The sequence below is a fragment of the Nycticebus coucang genome, chromosome 7, assembly GCF_027406575.1.
Source record: "Nycticebus coucang isolate mNycCou1 chromosome 7, mNycCou1.pri, whole genome shotgun sequence".
NCBI classification, from domain to species: domain Eukaryota; kingdom Metazoa; phylum Chordata; class Mammalia; order Primates; family Lorisidae; genus Nycticebus; species Nycticebus coucang.
Window position 1 is genome coordinate 17,886,713 of NC_069786.1, and position 22,272 is coordinate 17,908,984.

Sequence of the window (22,272 nt, forward strand, 5' to 3'; positions counted from 1 at the left end):
CTGTCTAGCCAGCCAGCCACTGTCTGATGAGCAATGGCAGCGGGCCGGGCACTGCTGGGAAACTGCTGCCCGAGTGGTGAGAGGGGAGCAGCATGCAGCCTTGTGGGGCTGGGTGGGTGCAGGGCAGTGAACAGCAGGGCTGCGGGACATGGTGACTCGTGATCTTTCATGCAGAGAGACGTGGGGCATGGCCTTGTCATCCTGGCTAGAGATCTAATAACTCCATCCCTTCTGTGAAAGACGCTGCCTGGAAGGGTTTATCTCAGTGGCATTCTGGTGGTTTTCAAATGACTGGGTAGGCATGACATGAAGTTATATGTAGAAAAGTACTTCCTTGGAGCTGATGAGTAGCAATGGGCGCCTGAGAAAAGATCGTTACGGGATGTTTTCCGGTGGTGACCAAGTCCTTGCCAGCCACCACAGACTCCCTAGACTAGAGACCCACTCCTTCCGTGGCAGCAAGACCTGCCCATGGGGGTCCCGTGAGAAGCACTGGCTGGTGTCAGAAAGGGGGTTAAGGGCGGCGCCTGTGGTTCAGTGAGTAGGGCGCCGGCCCCATATGCCGAGGGTGGCGGGTTCAAACCCAGCCCCGGCCAAACTGCAACGGAAAAATAGCCGGGCGTTGTGGCGGGCGCCTGTGGTCCCAGCTACTCCGGAGGCTGAGGCAAGAGAATCGCGTAAGCCCGAGAGTTGGAGGTTGCTGTGAGCCGTGTGACGCCACGGCACTCTACCGGAGGGCGGTACAGTGAGACTCTGTCTCTACAAAAAAAAAAAAAAAAGAAAGGGGGTTAATATGTGGTGTGTGGTCAGCAGAATGGACTCTGGAGCTCAAACTCCAGGGTTCAAATCCCTTCCTCCCCACTTACTGGAGTGTGATCTTTGGGCAAGTTATTTAACCCCTGTGTGCCTCAGTTTCTGCAACAATAAGGTGGGTGGAATAAGATGGGTGGAATGTTGCAGTAGATTTTACCATAGAAATAATAGTACCCAGCTGCTCACCTACAGGATGCTTGGCACCCACAGGTTCCATATTTCGAAACTGCACACAAGATGGCTGGTCGGAAACCTTCCCCAGTCCTGACCTGGCCTGTGGGGTTAATGTGAATGGCTCCTTCAATGAGAAATGGGTAAGCCTGTCAACCTTCACCTCACAACCCCAGGGTGGGAGAGAGGACAGGATGGAGCCAGCTGGGAGTGGAGGTCAGGATCTGGGAGCTGCCTTCTGACTTCACATCCTTGCTTGCGTGCGGTCCAGGGGGCTTGTTCACTGCCCTCACCTGTCAACCTGGAGATGTTAGCTAGATGCTGGCACAGTGAGAATTGCCACACACCGCCATGAGACTGGAGGTGCTTCATTCATTTAATCAGAAAAGAAGTTATCGGTGGTTGCTAAACTCAGAGCCAGGCTGGTGAGTCTGAATTCCAGCCTTGACCTTGGTAGAGCTGAAGAGGGCTTAATCGTTCTGTGCCTCAGTTTCTTCATCTGGAAATGGGGATAATAATAGTTCTGACGAGGCTTTTCAAGAGAACTATAATAAATGATTTAATACAGAAACATGCTGAGATAGCGTCTGGCCCTGCAAGTTCTCAGTAAATGTTTGCTTTCAGAGGAGTCTCTGGCTCTGATAAGCAAGGACACACCCAGCCACAGAATAGCCCCATCTGAGAGGAGGCTCGTCCTGAGCAACAGGCTAAACTTCTGAAGGGACCTGCAGAGGCTCCCTCTGGAATTAACTGGCAGGGTTCAGCCCAGGCTCAGCTCACTCTGAGTCATTGTCCCTTCCCAGGATGGCCCTGTAACTCACACACGCTGTGCCTGCACCCCGGCCTTTGTCCCACTGTGGCCCCTGCCTGGAGAACACTTTCCCCCTCTCTTTTCCTGACTGATTCTTACACTTCCTTCCAGACTCCACTCACCTGTCAACTCTAGCCCTTTATCCCCTCCCTGCGGGAAGGGATCCCTCAGTACTCTGTGCTGGCCTCCAACTATTACCTACCCTTTTTTTTTTTTTTTGAGACAGTGTCTCACTCTATCACCCAGGCTGGAGTGCAGTAGCATCCTCAAAGCTCACTGCAACCTTAAACTTGTGTGCTCAAGCAATACCTTCTGCTTCACCCGTGGATAGCTAGAACTACAGGCACCTACCACCACGCCCAGCTAATTGTTCTATTTTTTGTAAAGATGGTGTCTCACTCTTGCTCAGGCTGTTTTCAAACTCCTGGCCTCAAGCACCTTGGGCCTGCAATGGCAGCACCAGTCAGAGCCTTGACCTCCCAGATTGCTAGGATTTTAGGCATAAGCCATTGCATCCAGCCAACTACCCTTTTTTTTTTTTTTTAGAGACAGAGTCTCACTTTATGGCCCTTGGTAGAGTGCCGTGGCCTCACATAGCTCACAGCAACCTCCAGCTCCTGGGCTTAAGCGATTCTCTTGCCTCAGCCTCCCGAGTAGCTGGGACTACAGGTGCCCGCCATAGCACCCGGCTATTTTTTTGTTGCAGTTTGGCCGGGGCTGGGTTTGAACCCGCCACCCGCGGCATATGGGGCCGGCGCCTTACTCACTGAGCCACAGGCGCCACCCCCAACTACCCTTTTATAGTAAAGTGATTGGTATGTGTGTGACCCTCTATCCTTCTCACTAATGTGTGATCACCTCAAAGGCATTCATTCACTCAACAAACATTTATTGAGCACCTGCTGTGGGTCAGGCATGGGTCTAGACTGAGAGGATACTACAGGGACAAATCAGAAAGCGTTTTCTTCATTTCCAGATCCCCAGTGCCCAGCAAGTGCCTGAAAAGTGCCCAATAAATATCTGAGGTTGTACTACACATCTCCTGTATGCCAGTTGCTTGATGAGCCACGGTGTTAAATCCTCAAAATAACACTGTAAGTTCATTGTTTTTCCCACTTTGCAGATGAGGAAACTGAGGCTCAGAGGCTAAGGAAGGAACATGCTTATACAATAGTAGAACCAGGATTTCAACCAATCTAGTTCCCACAAGTTCCAGTGCTCCATCCTCTTCTGCTCCCCTACCCCATTGAGGTGTGTGTCCCCGTGGGAGGTGCATGTTTGTCAGTCTTATTAGCCAAACTCTTCAGAGGGACTATGGGTTGGCAAGCCTGCTCGTCCCTTGGAGGGTGGGGTTGGGCATATTCAAAAACATGAGGGGACAGCAGCATAATTAAGGGAGAAAGGATGAAATTGGGAGGCAGACCACACCCATTCTGAGTTTTTTTGAGTCCTCTATCATCAGCAGCCATGTTCTGCATAAAAGAGGGAGAGCAGGGGACCAAGGTAGCGGTTGCATTTTCTTTCCTCACAGGGCTTATTCAGTTGGGGGACATACAGATCTTCAGATCTGTCCCCGATTTAATAATGGAACTCAACAAGGAAAGGGCACGTACAGCCTTGCAGGGATGGTGACTGGGCTCTACCCTCTGCGGAGGACTCTATCATTGACTTATATGAAGGCAGGGGCTTCTGAGTATCAAATTTGTAAAATCCATAAAACTAATTAATAGAGAACATTCTTATGATAGGTGTCTGGATAGAGGCTCCAAAGGATGCTTTGGGCTGCAAATAACAGAACTTTATTTTAATTTTTTTTAAATTTATTTTTAAATCTAACTGGTTTAGTAGGCAAATGTGGCTTCAGGATTCTTTTTTTTTTTTTGTAGAGACAGAGTCTCACTTTATGGCCCTCGGTAGAGTGCCGTGGCCTCACACAGCTCACAGCAATCTCTAACTCCCGGGCTTAAGCGATTCTCTTGCCTCAGCCTCCTGAGTAGCTGGGACTACAGGCGCCCGCCACAAAGCCCGGCTATTTTTTTGTTGCAGTTTGGCCGGGGCCGGGTTTGAACCCGCCACCCTCGGTATATGGGGCCGGCGCCCTACCAACTGAGCCACAGGCGCCGCCCCGGCTTCAGGATTCTTAAATGAAGCAACAACACAAAATCTCCAAGGACCGGGTTATTTCCATCTCTCTCCCTGCTATCTGGGGGGCTTCTTCCTAACACTGGCATTCCTTCCATTTAAGATGACTGCCACCAGCAATTGCAGCCACAGACTTTCCCATTCCTGCTTGCCCAGGAGAAGGGATAGTCTGATCTCCTGTGGTTGTTTCCTAAGAACAAGAAAGTTAGATTCTTTCTCAAACCCACTCCTTAAACCTGTCCTCATATCTCATTGGCCCAAAGTGACTTAAACCAAGCCCACCCCTGAATCGATCACTGACAGAGAGGTGGGGCATGTGATTGGCTTAGAGCAGCAGTTCTCAAATTTTGGGGTCTCAGGATCCCTTTACACTGTTATAAATTATTGAAGACTCTAAAGATTTAGTTTTTGCAATTTATATCTATTAAAACCACACAATGAGAACTGTTGGCTTAGACTAATCAAATGGGAAGACTGGAGCCCAGGATCTTAACCGTAATGTTCATGGCAGGATTAAAACTGAGGATTTAACAAAGGTAAATGTAGGGCGGCGCCTGTGGCTCAGTGGGTAGGGCGCCGGTCCCATATGCCGGAGGTGGCAGGTTCAAACCCAGCCCCGGCCAAAAAAAAAAAAGGTAAATGTAAAGCTCTGGACTTAACTCAGACAATTAATAGTCCAAAAATGGTGGAAAAGTGACCTAGCTTGGCTTCAACTCACATAAAACAAAAACAAAAAGAACTCTAAGATTGAAACAGTTTCCAGACCACATAGCTCACTAGTCCCTAAATACTGGTTCATAAACTGGAACAAAAGTTTGCTTTTTATTCTGAGATTTGAACCATCCTTTTCTTTCTTTCTTTCTTTCTTTTTTTTTTTTTTTGAAAGAGTCTCACTCTGTTGCCCTGGCTGAGTGCTATGGCATCATAGCTCACAGCAACTTCAAACTCTTGGCCTCAAGCAATCCTCCTGCCTCAGCCTTCTGAGTAGCTGGGACTACAGGTGCCCACCACAATCCTAGCTATTTTTGGAGATGGGGTCTCACTTTTGCTCAGGCTGTTCTCAAACTCCTGAGTTCAAGCAATCCACCCACCTCAGCCTCCTAGAGTGCTAGGATTATAGGCATGAGCCACCATGCCTGGTCTAACCATCCTATTTCTTTTTTCTTTTTTTTTGTAGAGACAGAGTTTCACTTCATTGCCCTCGGTAGAGTGCCGTGGTGTCACACAGCTCACAGCAACCTCCAACTCCTGGGCTTAGGCGATTCTCCTGCCTCAGCCTCCCGAGTAGCTGGGACTACAGCTGCCTGCCACAGCGCCCGGCTATTTTTTTTTTTTTGTAGAGACAGAGTCTCACCTTATCGCCCTCGGTAGAGTGCCGTGGCATCACACAGCTCACAGCAACCTCTAAATTCTTGGGCTTAGGCAATTCTCTTGACTCAGCCTCCCAAGTAGCTGGGACTACAGGCGCCCGCCACAACGCCCGGCTATTTTTTTGTTGCAGTTTGGCCGGGGCTGGGTTCGAACCCGCCACCCTCGGCATATGGGGCCGGCGCCCTACCAGCTGAGCCACAGGCACCGCCTACCATCCTATTTCTTATTGTTAAAATGTCTTCTTTTAATCAACTAATGGTGAAAATATGCATTCATTCGTTTTCTTTTCTTCCTTTTTTCTTTTTTTTTTGTACCCTCCACTACACTATTGACAAATACCAATAGTGAACTCAGATTAGCAGAAAGACCAGGCATAGATGCCAAATGGGTAAATAAAATGGGGTTTTCTTATTTAGAGCAGAGGTTGCATGAAAGGGCAGAGCTGCAAAAAAAGACCCAGAGGCACCCCAAACCTAAAATACTTATTATCTCTTTATGGAAAATGTTTGCTGACAGCCAATCTAGAGGCTACAGAAAGCAGGTGGCATAGTTAAGACACAGCACAGAGAGGCAACGCTATCCAGGACTAGCAGCAGCAAGGCTTCTGGATCCCAGGTTCTCTGGGGGTGGTGCACACTTACAAGGGTCCCATCAGGCTTGGGAGCAGGGCTGTCCTGTAAGGTCAGGCCTTACAGATACAAGGCAGAAGAGGGAGTCAGGCTAAAGGTCACCTGATAGGCAATGACCACAGCGACAGGGTGGTACCGAGTGTTCTGTCTAAACACTCCACAGGTGTCACCCGGGGCCTCCTCAGGTTACTGCAGGCTGATCCCGGTACCCCCAGGATCGAGGCTAACACCTTCAGCTCTGGTGCTCAGCCTGTGCGTGGCAAGAATAAAGGTTGACAAATTGGTCCTCATATTTTTGACATTTCACAGATCTTCGATGTCCCAAAATCCATAGGAACCATTAATGTAAGGCAACCCATTGCCCTTCAAGGGTCTTCCTCTCATCCCTAGAGGTGACGCCCAGCTTCTGAGAGAATAGTTATGTCTGTGAGGAGGCTGAAGGTCATGTGGCAGCCATTCCATCAAAACCCACCTCCCGTTTGGTCCTTTCTGGTCACTTCCCCCCCACTGGAGTAAGTGCACAGGAGGTCTGCCCTTCTTTTGCATGTCAGCCAGTCTAATACTTTTCACCCCTGCAGGGGTAATGTAACTGGTTTTCTCAGGCACTCTTCAAATGACATAATCACCATCCTTCAGAAATGCTTCAGTTTATTAATGTGCCTCTTAATGTGCCCAGACTTGGACAAAACACTCCAAATATTCCTATGTGGCCAGCTGCTCACAGCAGTCCATCATTGTAACTGAGAATAGACCTGATTTTTTTAGCAGCTACATCACGTCTCAGACTTCATACCATCTTACACCGGGGACTCATTTGGAAGGGCAGATGGTGTAATGGGCGAAAATTACCATACACCGAGTCTTCTAAACCAGGCACTGTCTAGATATTCCATTTCATACCTTATTTGTTCTTCCAACAAGCCCAGAAGGTAGATATTTTTATTGCCATCTTACAGATAAGAAATCTGAAGCTCAGAGAAGTTAAGTGATTTGCTCAAGGTCACACAGCTGGTGACTAATAGTCCTGTCTTCTGAAGGTGTGTTCTTTTGCTACAGTATACTGTGTGACATCATGGAGCTGGGGCCATTCTAACCTCAAGGTCATTTTCATATAAACAGCTATCAGGCCAGGCTCAGTGGCTTGTAATCCAGCACTTGGGAGGCTGAGGTGGGTGGATTGCCTGAGCTTATAAGTTCAAGATCAACCTGAACAAGAAGTGAGACCCCATCTCTAAAAAATAGCTGGGCATTGTGGCGGGTGCCTGTAGTCCCAGCTACCTGGGAGGCTGGGGCAGGAGAATTGCTTGAACCCAAGAGTTTGAGTTTGCTGTGAGCTAAGATGCCACCGCACTCTACCAAGGGTGATCAAGTGAGACTCTGTTTCAAAAAAAAAGAAAGAAAGAAAGAAAACCAAAAAACCCAGCTATCATCAGCCAGGTTTCCCCTATACTATTCTTATGCCTTTAAAAAGAATTAGTTATGGCTCGGCGCCTGTGGCTCAAGCCGCTATGGCACCAGCCACATACACCTGAGCTGGCGGGTTCGAATACAGCCCAGGCTCGCCAAACAACAATGACGGCTGCAACCAAAAAATAGCCGTGCGTTGTGGCAGGCGCCTGTAGTCCCAGCTACTTGGGAGGGGGAGGCAGGAGAATTGCTCGAGCCCAGGAGTCGGAGGTTGCTGTGAGCTGTGATGCCATCGCACTCTACCCAGGGCGACAGCTTGAGGCTGTGCCTCAAAAAAAAAATTTCACAAAAGAATTAGTTACTCTTTTCTTTTCATTATAAAATAGCACTTACCCATTGTACAAAAATTAGAAATGTAGAAAAATTATAAAAGAAAATAGTCACTCTATTCATAAACCTATAATGTAGAATTAACGATTATTAACATCTAACCCATCTCCTAACAGTCTTGTTCATATGCAAGTATGTAATAGAATCATAGAAAATGTCTGATACTCAATAATTTTTTACCTACAGAAATGGGCAATTTCATATAATTCAACCTAACACTTTTTTACATATAGCTGGGGTCACAATTACACACGTCAAATTTTTATTTTGCCTTTTTGTGTAACAAGACATCACCAGTATTTCCTGACTTATTTTAAACTCTTGGTAAACAATATTTTACTAGTGGTATAACATCAAAGTTATTTGTATTTAAAATAATTTAGTTAACTATTGTTCTATTGTTGAACACTTGAGTTTTTTCCATCACAAATAGTTCTGTGATAAACATCTGTATATAGATACATACTTTGGTATTTCTGGTTGTTTCTTAGAATTAATTCCTGGAGGTAAAAGTGAGGTCAAAAGGAATGACTATTTCAAAAGTTCTTGATACATATTTCCATATTACTTTCCAGAAAAAGTGAAGCAATTTTCACTCCCACTGTACTCTTCACAGAGAATTATTACTTTTCGGGCAGCGCCTGTGGCTCAGTCGGTAAGGCGCTGGCCCCATATACCGAGGGTGGTGGGTTCAAACCCAGCCCCGGCCGAACTGCAACAAAAAAATAGCTGGGCGTTGTGGCGGGTGCCTGTAGTCCCAGCTACTCGGGAGGCTGAGGCAAGAGAATCGCGTAAGCCCAGGAGTTGGAGATTGCTGTGAGCTGTGATGCCATGGCACTCTACCGAGGGCCATAAAGTGAGACTCTGTCTCTACAAAAAAAAAAGAATTATTACTTTTCAATATTTGTTAATTTAGTTGGTAAAAAATAGTATAGCATGATTTTTTTTTCCTTTTTTCCTATCTTAGCATGATTTTTTAATGTTTTTATTTCCTTGATTCTTTTTAAGGCTACTATACAATTTATTTTTTGAATATAAATGCAAGTTTTTAATCTCTATATTTTACAGTTTAATTTTTTATCAATATTTTAGTCCATTGAGTTTTTTTTTTTTTTTCGTAGAGACAGAGTTTCACTTTATGGCCCTCAGTAGAGTGCCGTGGCCTCACACAGCTCACAGCAACCTCCAACTCCTGGGCTTAGGCGATTCTCCTGCCTCAGCCTCCCGAGCAGCTGGGACTACAGGCGCCCGCCACAACGCCTGGCCATTTTTTTGTTGCATTTGGCCGGGGCTGGGTTTGAACCCGCCACCCTCGGCATATGGGGCCGGTACCTTACTCACTGAGCCACGGGCGCCGCCCCGATTGAGATGTTTTTGAATCAAATATGAGCCAACAGTTTGAAGGGGCTGCTGAACGAGTGAGTGCCTGCTTGGCCGCATTAGCAGGAGCGCAGTACATAGATCAGGGGAGGTGATGGTCCCATTGTACTTCCTGGTCAGAGGGTACAACCAGAGCTTTTCAGCTGTGTGGTTCTGGGTCTTATTTAAGAAGGACATTAACAAACTGGAGCATATCAGTTAAAAAAAAATGGTAAAAGATTGTGGGAAAAGGTTAAAGATAAAGGGAATGTTTAATGCTGAGAAGATAAATAAGGGATGTACAATCAGAATAGCTGTGTGAGAAAATGACAGGCCTCTGTATGATCTCCGTAACTTTTTGATATAAAATAGGCTTATGTTCAAGCAAATGCAGTTTAAGTGTCTTCAGTAAACAGAAAAGGGACCAATAGGTACAAGTAACTGATTTTAGCTTCACGTAAGAAAAAAATCTAATATTTTGTACAGTTATACACCAAAGAACTTCTTCAAAAAGCAGTGAGTACCTTGTCCTTAGAGGTATTCAAGAAAAGGCTTGAATTCAGAGTGTCCATAAGGGGCCTTATACATGGAGTGGAAGTTTAAATTGGCACAAGGTGATCCCTAAGAGCTTTTCTAAAGCCAGGATGTGATGCTATGAGTCACATTCACACTATTATATGAATTGGGGTCTGTGGGGGTAGGAAGAGAATAGAAGGCCATGGTGGGGTTCAAGGTGCCTGAAGCAGGTGCACTGAGGCAGTCAAGGGCAGAGCCCGCCAGGTGGATGGGTGGGGCTGACATGTGCCTCTCTCTGCAGCACTCATACCTGCTTAAGCTGAAGGTCATGTACACTGTTGGCTACAGCTCATCCCTGGCGATGCTCCTGGTCGCCCTCAGCATCCTGTGCTTTTTCCGGTGAGAACATGCTGATGCTTTCCATCCCCCCGGCTCTCTCAGGCACAGACTTTAGGTGTTTTCTTAATTGCTCAGGTCCAAAAGAGAAAGGTAAACTGCCTTGTCACTTCTTGATCCAAAGGTTATCTGTAGCAAAATGTTGAAGTCCCCCCCCCAAAAATGTTGACGTTTCTGGGTCCTTATTCATTTCTTTATTTGTTCAACATTTATTAAACGTTACTGAGAACTTGGCAGTTGCTTTCCATACACTATTTCTAATTTACACACAATGCAATGAGACAGGTGATTCTACCCCCATTTTATTGGTGTATTAGCCAAACTCTCAGTTACCAGAAACAGAAATCCACCTCAAAACACTTTAAGAACAAAGGTGGCCAAGCATGGTGGCTCATGCCTGTAATCCTACCACTTTGGGGGGCTGAGGTGAGTGGATCACTTGAGTTCAGAAGTTTGAGACCAGTCTGAGCAAGAGCAAGATCATGTCTCTACAAAAAATAGAAAAACTAGCCAGGTGGTGTGGTGGGCACCTATAGTCCCAGCTACTCAGGAGGCTGAGACAAACAAGAGAATAGCGTGAGCCTGGGAGTTTTAGTTGCTGTGAGCTATGACATCACAACACTCCACCCAGGGCAACCAAATGAGACTCTATCTCTAAAATGAAAAAATAAAATAAATAGGGGCGGTGCCTGTGGCTCAGTGAGTAGGGCACTGGCCCCATATGCCGAGGGTGGCAGGTTCAAACCCAGCCCCAGCCAAACTGCAACAACAACAACAAAAAATAGCCAGGCATTGTGGCAGGCGCCTGTAGTCCCAGCTACTCGGGAGGCTGAGGCAAGAGAATCGCCTAAGCCCAAGAGCTGGAGGTTGCTGTGAGCTGTGACATCACGGTACTCTACCAAGGACGACAAAGTGAGACTCTGTCTCTAAAATAAATAAATAAATAAAATAAAATAGACCTGACCTATGAAAATGACAAGTTCAGGGACATCTATTTTAGGCACGGGTAGACCTAGGTGCTCGGAGGCATCAGCAGAAGTAGGTCTCTCCATTTCTCGGCTCGGCGTGGGCCTCATCCTCTGACAGGCTTTCCGCAGGGGTGGTGGAGACAGGCCCCCAAGCTGCAGGGGACCTTCTGCTGGCTCAGAGACATCAGAGGCAGAGAGAACATCTCTTCTCTGTTCATTCCAGTAAAAGTCCTGGGAGTTCTCACAGGCCTGACTTAGGCCACATGCTCAACTCTGAGCCAATAACCCTGCCAGTGATGGGGCACTCAGACTGGTCAGGTCTGTCACCAGGGTGAGGGGGTAGAGCCATTCCCACCCAGAGGTGGAATGGGTTATGGATAAGAAAGCTTATTTCTACCAGAAAAAAGGGAGGAGTAACAGATTTCTGGGCCCTGCAGGTGGAGGAGACCTAGGCTCTGGGAGGTGAAAAGGCTTGCTCAAAGTCATATACCTACTGAGTGGCAGAGCTGGGGTCTGCTTTCTTCCCACAGCCCGTGTTCTTTCTGTGCCACTCACCCCTTCTCATTCGGATTACCAGCCTCATCCATCACCCCCAAATAATTCTGTGAGCTGGAGATGGTGATAAGTCAGGGCAGAAGATAATGTTGCTCATACAACTCCAGCTGTTATTTATTTATTTATTTATATATTTTTGTAGAGATAGAGTCTCACTTTATCGCCCTCGGTAGAGTGCCGTAGCGTCACAGCTCACAGCAACCTCCAACTCCTGGGCTTAGGTGATTCTCTTGCCTCAGCCTCCTGAGTAACTGGGACTACAGGCGCCTGCCACAAGGCCCAGCTATTTCTTTTTGTTGTTGCAGTTTGGCCGGGGTAGGGTTTGAACCCACCGACCCCGTATATGGGGCTGGTGCTCCACCCGCTGAGCCACAGGCATCGCCCCTATTTATTTTTTTAACTGCAACATGTGGCAGAGTTGAGTGGGCGCCCTGGGGCCAGGTCCTCATTCAGGCTTTGCTCAGGGACAGGCGTTACCTAGAAAGAGCTGATGGTTTCCCCAGTGCCCTAAGAGCAAGCGGGTCTGGTGAGTCCCAGCCTGTCCTGCTCTGGCCCCCGTGGCCCCCCGTTCTCTCCCTCCAGGAAGCTCCACTGTACCCGCAACTACATCCACATGCACCTGTTTGTGTCCTTCATCCTGCGCGCCCTGTCCAACTTCATCAAGGACGCCGTGCTCTACTCTTCTGATGATGACACCTACTGCGATGCCCCAGCTTTGGAGAGGGTTGTAGCCCAATTATCCTTCCCTCCAATCCCTGCTGCGGCTGCACTTAATGGCCAGGGTAAAGTGGCCATGTCTAGGACTGGGCCAGGAGAGTCCCTGGCTGCACACGCGCAATCTGGGTTGTGTATGAGGGCAGTTTATAGGCAAGCTTGTGGGAGCTGCTGCTCAACTCCCGGTCTCCAGGAGTGAATTAGCCACTGGGGTAAGAATGGCCCCCTGACTGATAGGTTGAGGACAGCTCAGTGTGAGGAAGGTAGAACCACCATAGCACAGGTTCGGGAGCCATGCTGGTGCAGAATTAGGGGGGCTCTTCTTTTCCCCGCTCCTGCCCAATTGTAGACAGGTGGTCTAGAGAGGGTTGGGGTTGGCCGTAAAAAGCAAAGGGTGAGCATGTGCCTGTGTGTCTGTATACATGTGTTTCCAGGAAAACAATTGTGCTTTGTTAAATCTAACCCCCTTTCTCTTTCCAAATGCTCAGGTGACCCTTAATTCAGCATAAATATCCCATGGGTCAGCTGAGAATCCTTTGCTGCAGATAACAGACAATTGTACATTAGTGGCTTAAACAGAGGGGATTGCTTCCCACAAAAGCAGTCCATAGATGAACACTCCAGAGGAGGTACAGTGGCTCTGTGATGCCATGAAGGATGCATCTTTCTTCCTCTTTCCACTCTTCCATCCTTAGTGTAGCCTGTGATCTCATGCTTTACACCACATGGGTGCAACCCCAGTTTCATTGTCCATGTTCCAAGCAAGAAGGAAGAGTCAAGAGTCAACGATTTTTTTTCCTTTTGGGTGGTTTGCCTTTCTTTTTTTGAAAGGATGCCCTCCCCAGACACTCCTACCTACACCTCATTGGCTAGGATTGTGTCATGTGACTACACTGACCGGCTGGAAGATTGAGTTTTTACTCTCACAGTCTCCACAGTAGAGGCAAGCAAGGGAGAAAGAGGTTGAAAATTGAGCTTGGGAGGGGCGGCGCCTGTGGCTCAAGGAGTAGGGCGCCGGTCCTATATGCCGGAGGTGGCGGGTTCAAACCCAGCCCCGGCCAAAAACCACACACACACACACAAAAAAGAAAATTGAGCTTGGGGCTGGGCACCTGTGGCTCAAGCGGCTAAGGCGCCAGCTACATACACGTGAGCTCGCGGGTTCGAATCCAGCCCGGGCCCGCCAAACAACAATGATGGCTGCAACCTAAAAAATAGCCGGGCATTGTGGCGGGCACCTGTAATCCCAGCTACTTGGGAGGCAGAGGCAGGAGAATCGCTTGAGCCCAGGACTTGGAAGTTACTGTGAGCTTGAGGCTCTGTCTCAAAAAAAAAAAACAAAAGAAAATTGAGCTTGGTTCAGCCAACCTGCCTGTAACTTCCCACCATTCCCACCTCACACCGGTTTGTGTTGTTTATAGTTCGTGTGTATGTGTGTGTGTGTATTTTCTGATGCAGACTGAGAAGTCCCTCAAGTACGATCCATGTCTCTCAAGGAGTTCACCAGGCTGAAGCAAGAACACCTTCCTGGGAGTCAGGAATCTTGAATTCTAGTCCTGCCTCATTACTGAACAGCAGTGGGCAAGTCCAGCAATGCCCAGCAGGGAACTTTCTTGGGTTTTACTAAATATCAGACTCACAAGCTGACCATGGGCCTTGCTGGGAAGCAGAGCGTCTGGGAAGGCCATAGGCAAGAGGCACAACTGGCCTGTGGGGCAGAACGGATGCTCCTCCTCAGGCCTGTCCTTACAGCAGTCCATGCAGCAGCCCTAGGGCCATCCCAGGAGCTGTCCTCTCCCTGGGGACAGCTCAGTGCAAGGAAGGTAGAACCACCATAGGACAGGTTTGGGGGCCATGCTGGTGCAGAAACCTCATGCCTCACAGGCTCACAGGCATAGCTTCTAGGGACACCTGCATGGGACATGCTTGTTAAAAGGGTCACTGCATCAGAGAAACCCAACACCAGCATCCCTGTCAGACGTGGGGAGGCCTCCAGTCTAGGTGCAATGTACCAGTCAGAGGCCATTCTTACCATAATTAATGTTGCCTCCTAACATCATTGACTCATTCCTTCATTATCTCTGCCCAAGGAAACTGAGCTTGGGAAGGTTTTGTTAACCCTTTGCTCAGAAATCCCTTCCCTGCCTAGGCCTTAGAAAAGTGAGGGGTTTGGGCAATATCTAACAGAGGTCCTCATCTAACCTGGTAGCTAGGTTCAGAATTTGAACCTAGTTCTCCTGCAATGGCTCATTGACTATCTTGGCTGAAACCACTGGGCCTATGGACTTCTACTCTCTAGAGAATCCTGTGGGCCTGGTCTTCTGATGGTGGAAGGCTGCAGGAGATGGCCTTGATCCCCAGAGGCCCGCTCTGTGCCCCGCTCCTGCCCCCACAACATCCTGTCGCTTTCTCTGGGGCTGGGCTGACCTGCCTCTCTCTGTCCAGGTGGGCTGCAAGCTGCTCATGGTCTTCTTCCAGTACTGCATCATGGCCAACTACGCCTGGCTGCTGGTGGAAGGCCTCTACCTTCACACACTCCTCGTCGTCTCCTTCTTCTCAGAAAGGAAGTGGCTGCAGGGATTCATCGCCCTCGGGTGGGGTAGGTTTCTTCATGGGTACAGAACCTGGGTGGTTCGTGGGAAGGGGCACCGAGCTGAAAGTCAGAAAGATTTGACTTCTATAATACAGGGTGTCCCAAAGGTCACCCCTTAAAAGTCACCATACATAGGCAAAATAGGAAATTATGGCTAAATGTACCTTTATTTACAAGATACTCATTATAAAATATTCAGAAGCAGGTGACCAGCATAGAGAATATTTTATAATTATTTTGTAAATAAAGGTACAGCTACAGTTTCCCATTCTCCTTATGTGTGGGCACTTTTTCTTTTTTTGAGACAGAGTTTCACCTTATTGGCCTCGGTAGGGGGCTCACAGCAACCTCCAACTCCTGGGCTTAGGTGATTCTCTTGCCTCAGCCTCCTGAGTAGCTGGGACCACAGGTACCCGTCATAACGCCCGGCTATTTTTTTGTTGCAACTTGGCCGGGGCTGGGTTTGAACCCGCCACCTCGGTATATGGGGCCGGCGCCCTACTCACTGAGCCACAGGTGCTGCCCTATATGTGGAGACTTTAAGAACCTTTAGGATAGCCTGTAGTCCCAGCACCACACTTAACTAATTTGAGTAATATCAGGCAAGTTGCTTGATGTTCAACCCTTTGATCTCAGTTTATTTAGGGAAATAACTAAAATTAGGCCCAATTTCTGGCATCTAAAGCCTTTTGCAATTTGCTTCCACCCAACACTGCTGCCCCATCTTCCTGAGACATTCTGTTCATATGTCCTCTTTCTTGCTTCCTTTTTTTTTTGAGGCAGTCTCACTTTGTCACCGTTGGTAGAATGCCAGGGCCTCATTAGCTCACAGCAACCTCAAACTCTTGGGCTCAAGCAATTCTCTTGCCTCAGCCTCCTGAGTAGCTGGGACTACCGGCACCCATCACAACACCCAGCTATTTCTTTTTTCTTTCTTTCTTTAGAGACAGAGGTCTCGCTCTTGCTTGGGCTGGTCTCGAACCCATGACCTTAGGCAATCCACCTGCCTCAGCCTCCCAGAGTGCTAGGATTACAGGCGTGAGCCACCACACCCGGCCCATCTTGCTCCCTTTCTGTATCAGGATATTTTTGACTGCTGGTATCAGAAAATTGGGCTAAGATAGGCTTTCAACATAAAAGAAATTAACTGGAACAGGTAACTGAAAAGTCCAGGGATGGTCAACTTCAGTTGACACTGAATCCAACAGCTTAGCATTGTTTCTTTCTGTGTCTGCTTTGCCTTTGGTAACATCAGCTTTATTGCTAGGCTCCTGCTCCCAGTGTAATTGCTAGCAGCTTCCAGGCTGCAGGCTTCCTTGCTACTGAACTCCAATAAAGAAAGGAAGAGACCGTGTCCCAGTATTCTGAGCAAATATTATGACCTTCACTCTGATTGGACTGCTTAAATCTCATCCACAGCCTTGAAGCAGTCATAGGGACCTGAGAGTATAAAATATACTGATTGTCTTAAAACTACTCAAACCACATGGCTTTTCAAGGAAAATTCAGGATTCAGGTCCTATGAAAGAGAGGAAATGACAGCAAGAGAGCCAACTGCAGGCTCCCAATTTATCCTTTCCTTTCCTTTTTGATCATTGAAGATGATAAAAACTCCTCTTTCTTGAGCACTTACTACGCACTGGGCCTTGGGTTCCACACTTTTTATCTACCACATAATCATCACAACAGCCTCCAGGGGCCTCTCAGAGACTCAGTGCAGAGACGCGACAGAGCATATTCAACTCATACCCTTGACAAGGACAGACCCAGGACTCAAACCAAGGCCTGTTTGCAAAGCCCTTTATCTTTTATGCTACATCCACTTACCTACTCATCCACACATTCCTCCATCATCTATTCATCCATCAGTTCTTCATTTGATATAACATATGTAAGTTACCCATTAGGTTTTAGGTAGCCAGATTCCTGTGAGTAACTCACAGGCTTACAGGGACAGTATTATGTGCCAGCCATTAGTTTCTTCCTGGCGCCTTTAATTAAGAGGTGTCCCTGCCAGGATTCCCTGCTCTGCCTTTTCTGCTTGTCTAAATCCTTAACGTGCAAGAGCCCCGTCTCCCCATCAGGGAAGCTGCCTGAGCTGGCAGAGCTTAATGAGACCTCCTGCTTCTGAACGATGGCAGCCTGATTAGCACATGACCCTCAGCCAGTAGAAGTTTATAGGTTTGTGCAGATGTCCCCAGAGGCCAGCAGTCCTAGAGCACCTGAGGTCCAGGGACTTGCCTTATGCATCTGACTCTGCCAGAAAAGTACCCAGTTTGAGCTCAGCTCACTGAGATTTAAATCTCATGATTTCTCTGTATGAATGTGGACAGTTTCCCCACCATCTTTGAGCAATTCTTGTGTTCAGAGATTACAAAAATACAGAAATTACAAAAAAAAAAAATTTTTTTTTTTTTTAGGCAGTCTCAGTTTGTTGCCCTCTGTAGAGTGCGCTGGTGTCAAAGCTCACAGCAACCTCAAAGTCTTGGGCTCAAGTGATCTTCTTGTCTCAGCCTCCCAAGTAGCTGGGACTATAGGTACCTGCCACAACGCCCAACTATTTTTAGAAACAGGGTCTCGGGCGGTGCCTGTGGCTCAAGGAGTAGGGCGCCGGTCCCATATGCTGGAGGTGGCGGGTTCAAACACAGCCCCGGCCAAAAAACCAAAAAAAAAAGAAACAGGGTCTCACTCTTGTGCTCAGGCTGGTCTCAAACCTGTGAGCTCAGGCAGTCTACCCATCTCGCCCTCCCAGAGCCACTGCACCCAGACAAGTTGTTGACTTTTTTTTTTTTTTTTGAGACAGAATCTCACTATGTCACCCTTGGTAGAGTGCTGTGATGTCATAGCTCACAGCAACCTCAAACTCTTGGGCTCAAGCAGTTCTCTTGACTCAGCCTTCTGAGTACAGGCGCCTGCCACAATGCCCGGCTATTTTTTTTTTTTTGTAGAGACAGAGTCTCACTTTATGGCCTTCGGTAGAGTGCCATGGCCTCACACAGCTCACAGCAACCTCCAACTCCTGGGCCTAAGCGATTCTCTTGCCTCAGCCTCCCAAGTAGCTGGGACTACAGGCGCCCGCCACAACGCCCGGCTATGCCCGGCTATTTTTTTTATTGTTTTTAGCAGGACTGGACCAGCTTTGAATCCACCAGCCCCAGAGCATATGATTGGCACCCTAACCACTGAGTTATGGGTGCTGAGCCTATTGACTCTTTATGATGGAAAACAAATATATAAAACTCTTCATCCACCATTTCTGTTCTTCCATTACAGTTTCTTACAATTTTTGATTAAATCATATTTAATGTATATATTATTATATCTATGTAAATATTGTTTACTGCTGAGCTAAGTGGTGTATGATGATTTTTTTTTTTTTTTTGAGAAAGAGTCTCACTATGTTGCCCTCAGTAGAGTGCCTTGGTGTCACAGCTCACAGCAACCTCAAACTCTTGGGCTTAAGCAATTCTCTTGCCTCAGCCTCCCAAGTAGCTGGGACTACAGGTGCCTGCCACAACACCTGGCTATTTTTTTTGGTTGTAGTTGTCATTGTTGTTTGGCAGGCCTGGGCTGGGTTTGAGCCCACCAGCTCCAGTGCATGTGGCTAGTGCCCTAGCTGCTGAGCCACAGGTGCCGAGCCTGGTGTACCATGATTTTACTTCCAATCTAACTATTCATTTTCCTGGAGTCATTTTCACTTGCTTATTGTATTATGCAGAGGGTGCCAAAAAATATATACACATTTTAAGAAAGAAAAAGACTGTATTAATTTGTAATACTCAAGTCATGTTTGACTTCTGCTATTCCAAGAGGTGCTCAATGTGACTTGACATCATCTTTTGTTATCTGTACATATTGAGAATTACAATTTTAATACAGTTCTTTCCTTTCTTAAAATGCCTACACATTTTTTGGGCACATATGTCATTCACTCTCCCAGTGGTTTTCTCTGGAAAACCCTCCCAGGCTGTCTTCCAGGTCCTCAAATGCACCAGGACATTATCAGTTCCTATTTGTTTGTTTCCTGCTGTATACATTTCGTAAGATTGCCTTAACAAAGTGGCGCGCATTTGGCCTAAAACAACAGAAAGATATTCTCTCGCAGTTCTGAAGGCCAGAAGTCTGAAATCAAGGGGTTAGTAGGGTTCCTTCTGGAGGCCTGGGAGGAGAATCTGCCCCAGATCAGTCTCCCAGTTTCTGGCAATGGTTGGCGTTTCTTGGCTTGTAGCCACATCACTCCCATGTCTGCCTACATCCTTACTGGGTGGACTTCTTCCTCCATCTCCTCACCCAGTCTGTTCCGGCCTTCTGTTCTGGTATAAGGATGCCAGTTGTATTGGAGTAAGAGCCCACCCTGATCCAGAGGGGCTTCATCTTAACAATCATATCTGCAAAGGCCCTATTTCCAAATAACGTCACATGCTGAGGTGCTGGATAGACATGAATTTTGGGGGGACACTATTCAACCCATTATATCTGCCTTTGTTCTCACTAGAGCTTTCTACCCTCTTGTTTGATTTGGGATAGTTGTTCTCTTTTTTTTTTTTTTGAGACAAAGCCTCAAGCTGTCATCCTGGGTAGAGTGCCATGGCATCACAACTCATAGCAACTTCTAACTTCTGGGCTCAAGCGATTCTCCTGCCTCCACCTCCCAAGTAGCTGGGACTACAGGCACCCACCACAATGCCCGGCTATTTTTTTGGTTGCAGCCATCATCGTTGTTTGGTGGGCCCAGGCTGGATTCGAACCCGCTAGCTCAGGTGTATGTGGCTGGCACCTTAGCCGCTTGAGCCACAGGCACCGAGCCAGATGGTTGTTCTCTAGACTTACTCAGCTCCCTTAACCTTCATGATGAGAATTCCCTTTACTTTCTTTCTTTTTTTTTGCAGCTTTTGGCTGGGGCTGGTGTGAACCCACCACCTCCGGTATGTGGGGCCGGTGCCCTACTCCTCTGAGCCACAGGTGCCGCCCAGTTCCCTTTACTTTCTTTTGAAAATCCTGTTTCCTTTCTTTCTTGTCTCTTTCTCTTTGGTTTACTCTCTAGTGGTGTTAGAATACATCCTCCAGGGCGCCGGCCCCATATACTGAGGGTGGTGAGTTCAAATCCAGCCCCAGCCAAACTGCAACAACAACAAAAAATAGCCGGGTCTTGTGGCGGGTGCCTGTAGTCCCAGCTACTCGGGAGGCTAAAGCAAGGGAATTGCCTAAGCCCAGGAGTTGGAGGTTGCTGTGACCTGTGTGATGCCATGGCACTCTACCGAGGGCGATAAAGTGAAACTCTGTCTCTACAAAAAAAATAATAATAAAGAATACATCCTCCAGTATCTGTCCAAAAAATGTATCTGGAAAGAATGTTTTTTGTATTACATATCTGAAAGTCTCTTTATTCAATTTTCACACCTAATTTGTTGTTTTTACTGGGCACAGAACAGGTTGAAAAATCATTTCCCCCAGAACTCTGATGGTCTTGTGCTTTGGCATCTGTGTTAGGGGAAGTGTTGTGCCATTTTGCTCCCTGAACCTCTTCACTCACTTCTCTCTACATAATCTGGAAGAGCTTCTCTCCATGTTTTGAAATGTCCCATGGATGTGCCCTGATGCAGGTCTTTTTTTATCATTTTGCTGGCACATGGTGGTCCTTTCGTCTGGAAATGCAGGTCCTTCATTTCTTCCTTTCTTTCTTTTTCTTTTTTTTTGAGACAGAACCCCAAGCTATCACCCTGGGTAGAGTGATGTGGCGTCACAGCTCACAGCAACCTCAAACTCCTGGGCTTCTCTTGCCTCAGCCTCCCAAGTAGTGGGGACTAACAGGTGCCTGCCACAACTCCTGGCTATTTTTTGGTTGTAGTTGTCATTGTTGTTTGGCAGGCCCGGGCTGGATTCGAACCCGCCAGCTCTGGTATGTGTGGCTGGTGCCTTAGCTGCTTGAACTACAGGCATCACCCTTTTTTTTGGGTGGGGGGACAGTCTCACTATGTCACGCTGGGTGGAGTGCTGTGGCATCACAGCTCACAGCAACCTCAAACTCTGGGGCTCAAGCTATTTTCTTGCCTCAGCCTCACAGCCTCCCTTCTAGCTGGGACTACAAGCACCTGCCACAACACTCGTTTTTTTTTTGTTGTTGTTGTTTGTTTAGCGGGTTCAGCTGGGTTCAAACCCACCAGCCCTGGTGCATGTGGCCGGTGCCCTAACCATTGAGCTTTGGGTGCCAAGCCAGGTCCTTCATTTCTTGAAAATGCTCTTACTTAATATCTATTTAATCATTTCTTTCTCTCTGTTTTTATCCTATTTTCTGAAACTCCTTTTAGTCAGGTGGACGTGTCATGGAATCAACCTCTAATTTTCTAATTTCTTTTCTCCTGCTTTATACTCCAGTATCTTTCTGTTCTGCTTCCTGGGAGAGTCCTAGTCTTTATCTTCCAACCCAGTTATGGCATTTTTTATTTTGGTTATCATATATTCAGTTTCCGAGCTCCCTTTCTTGTCCTCTGAATGCTCCCTGTTAACAACATCCTGTTTGTGTCCTGTAGATGCAATCATTTGTCTTATCTCTCTGACGACATTCCTTAGAGTTGTTTAGTTCAAGTTCCTTCTGCTCCCTGTATGGTCTGTTTCCTCTAAGCTCTTTTTCTCTGATTGTTTTGGGTTTTGTCTTTTATGTAATAAGACGTCCATGACCTTGGCTGTCTGTTCCTATTTAAGAATGAATCACTCCAGAGCCAACTGAAGGCTTTGGAAGGGAGGAAACTTTTCTCTCTTGAGAGAGACAGGGCTGGAAGTGACGGCTCAGTTGACAGTGTCCCCAGCATTGCTATCATCTATAAGGCCCTTTGTCCCAGCCAGTTCATTTCCTCTGGAAAAGAATCCTTTAATCTCCGCCAGGGGCGGGAGGTACAGGCCTGGAGCTGGGGTAGTAAACTGGCCACTAGAGGTCTGAAAACTAAGTGCCTGAGGACTGGAGGTTTAACCATTCAGCCTACAGATGGGCATGTCCATGAGAAGTAGAATCTCAGTCACATACACAACTTAACAGTTTTCTCGTAGCCCCAGTAAAAACAAAACAGCAACAACAACAAAAACCATGCGGTATTAGTTGTAATGATATGTTCTATTTAACCCAGCATAACAAAATAGCACCATTTCTATATATAATTAATATTAAAACTGTTAATGGCATATTTTATATTCTTTTATTCATACTAAGTCTTCACTTACAGCACCGCTTAGTTGGGACTAGCCACCTACCAGGTGCTCAGTGGCCACCTGTGGCGAGTGGTCACTGTACTGGACAGCACGGGGGAGGCCATCACTTCGTTCTTGTGTTCAGCAAAGCACCCCCTCCTGTCCTCTGCTGGGCTGGACTCCCAGTTCTCCCCAGCTGAGTTTCTCCAGAGAATAGACTCTGTCAGGGATGCACAGCCTTTGGTTTCATGAGAG

At 47.3% G+C, this 22,272-nt stretch overlaps 1 protein-coding gene across 6 annotated transcripts in view; it reads left to right on the plus strand.

Annotated features, from left to right (window-relative positions):
• The window catches only part of SCTR (secretin receptor), an 85,211-nt gene that overhangs the window by 46,519 nt on the left and 16,420 nt on the right, over positions 1-22,272 (plus strand). For 4 of the 6 annotated variants that reach the window (XM_053598055.1, XM_053598060.1, XM_053598059.1 and 1 more), the window contains 3 exons: positions 9,911-10,008; positions 12,111-12,252; positions 14,688-14,841. In XM_053598055.1, coding sequence (XP_053454030.1) covers positions 9,911-10,008; positions 12,111-12,252; positions 14,688-14,841 — 394 coding nt within the window. Of the gene's footprint in view, positions 1-1,023; positions 1,128-9,910; positions 10,009-12,110; positions 12,253-14,687; positions 14,842-22,272 lie in introns of all 6 variants that reach the window. The other 2 variants (XM_053598056.1, XM_053598058.1) reach the window with 1 other exon arrangement.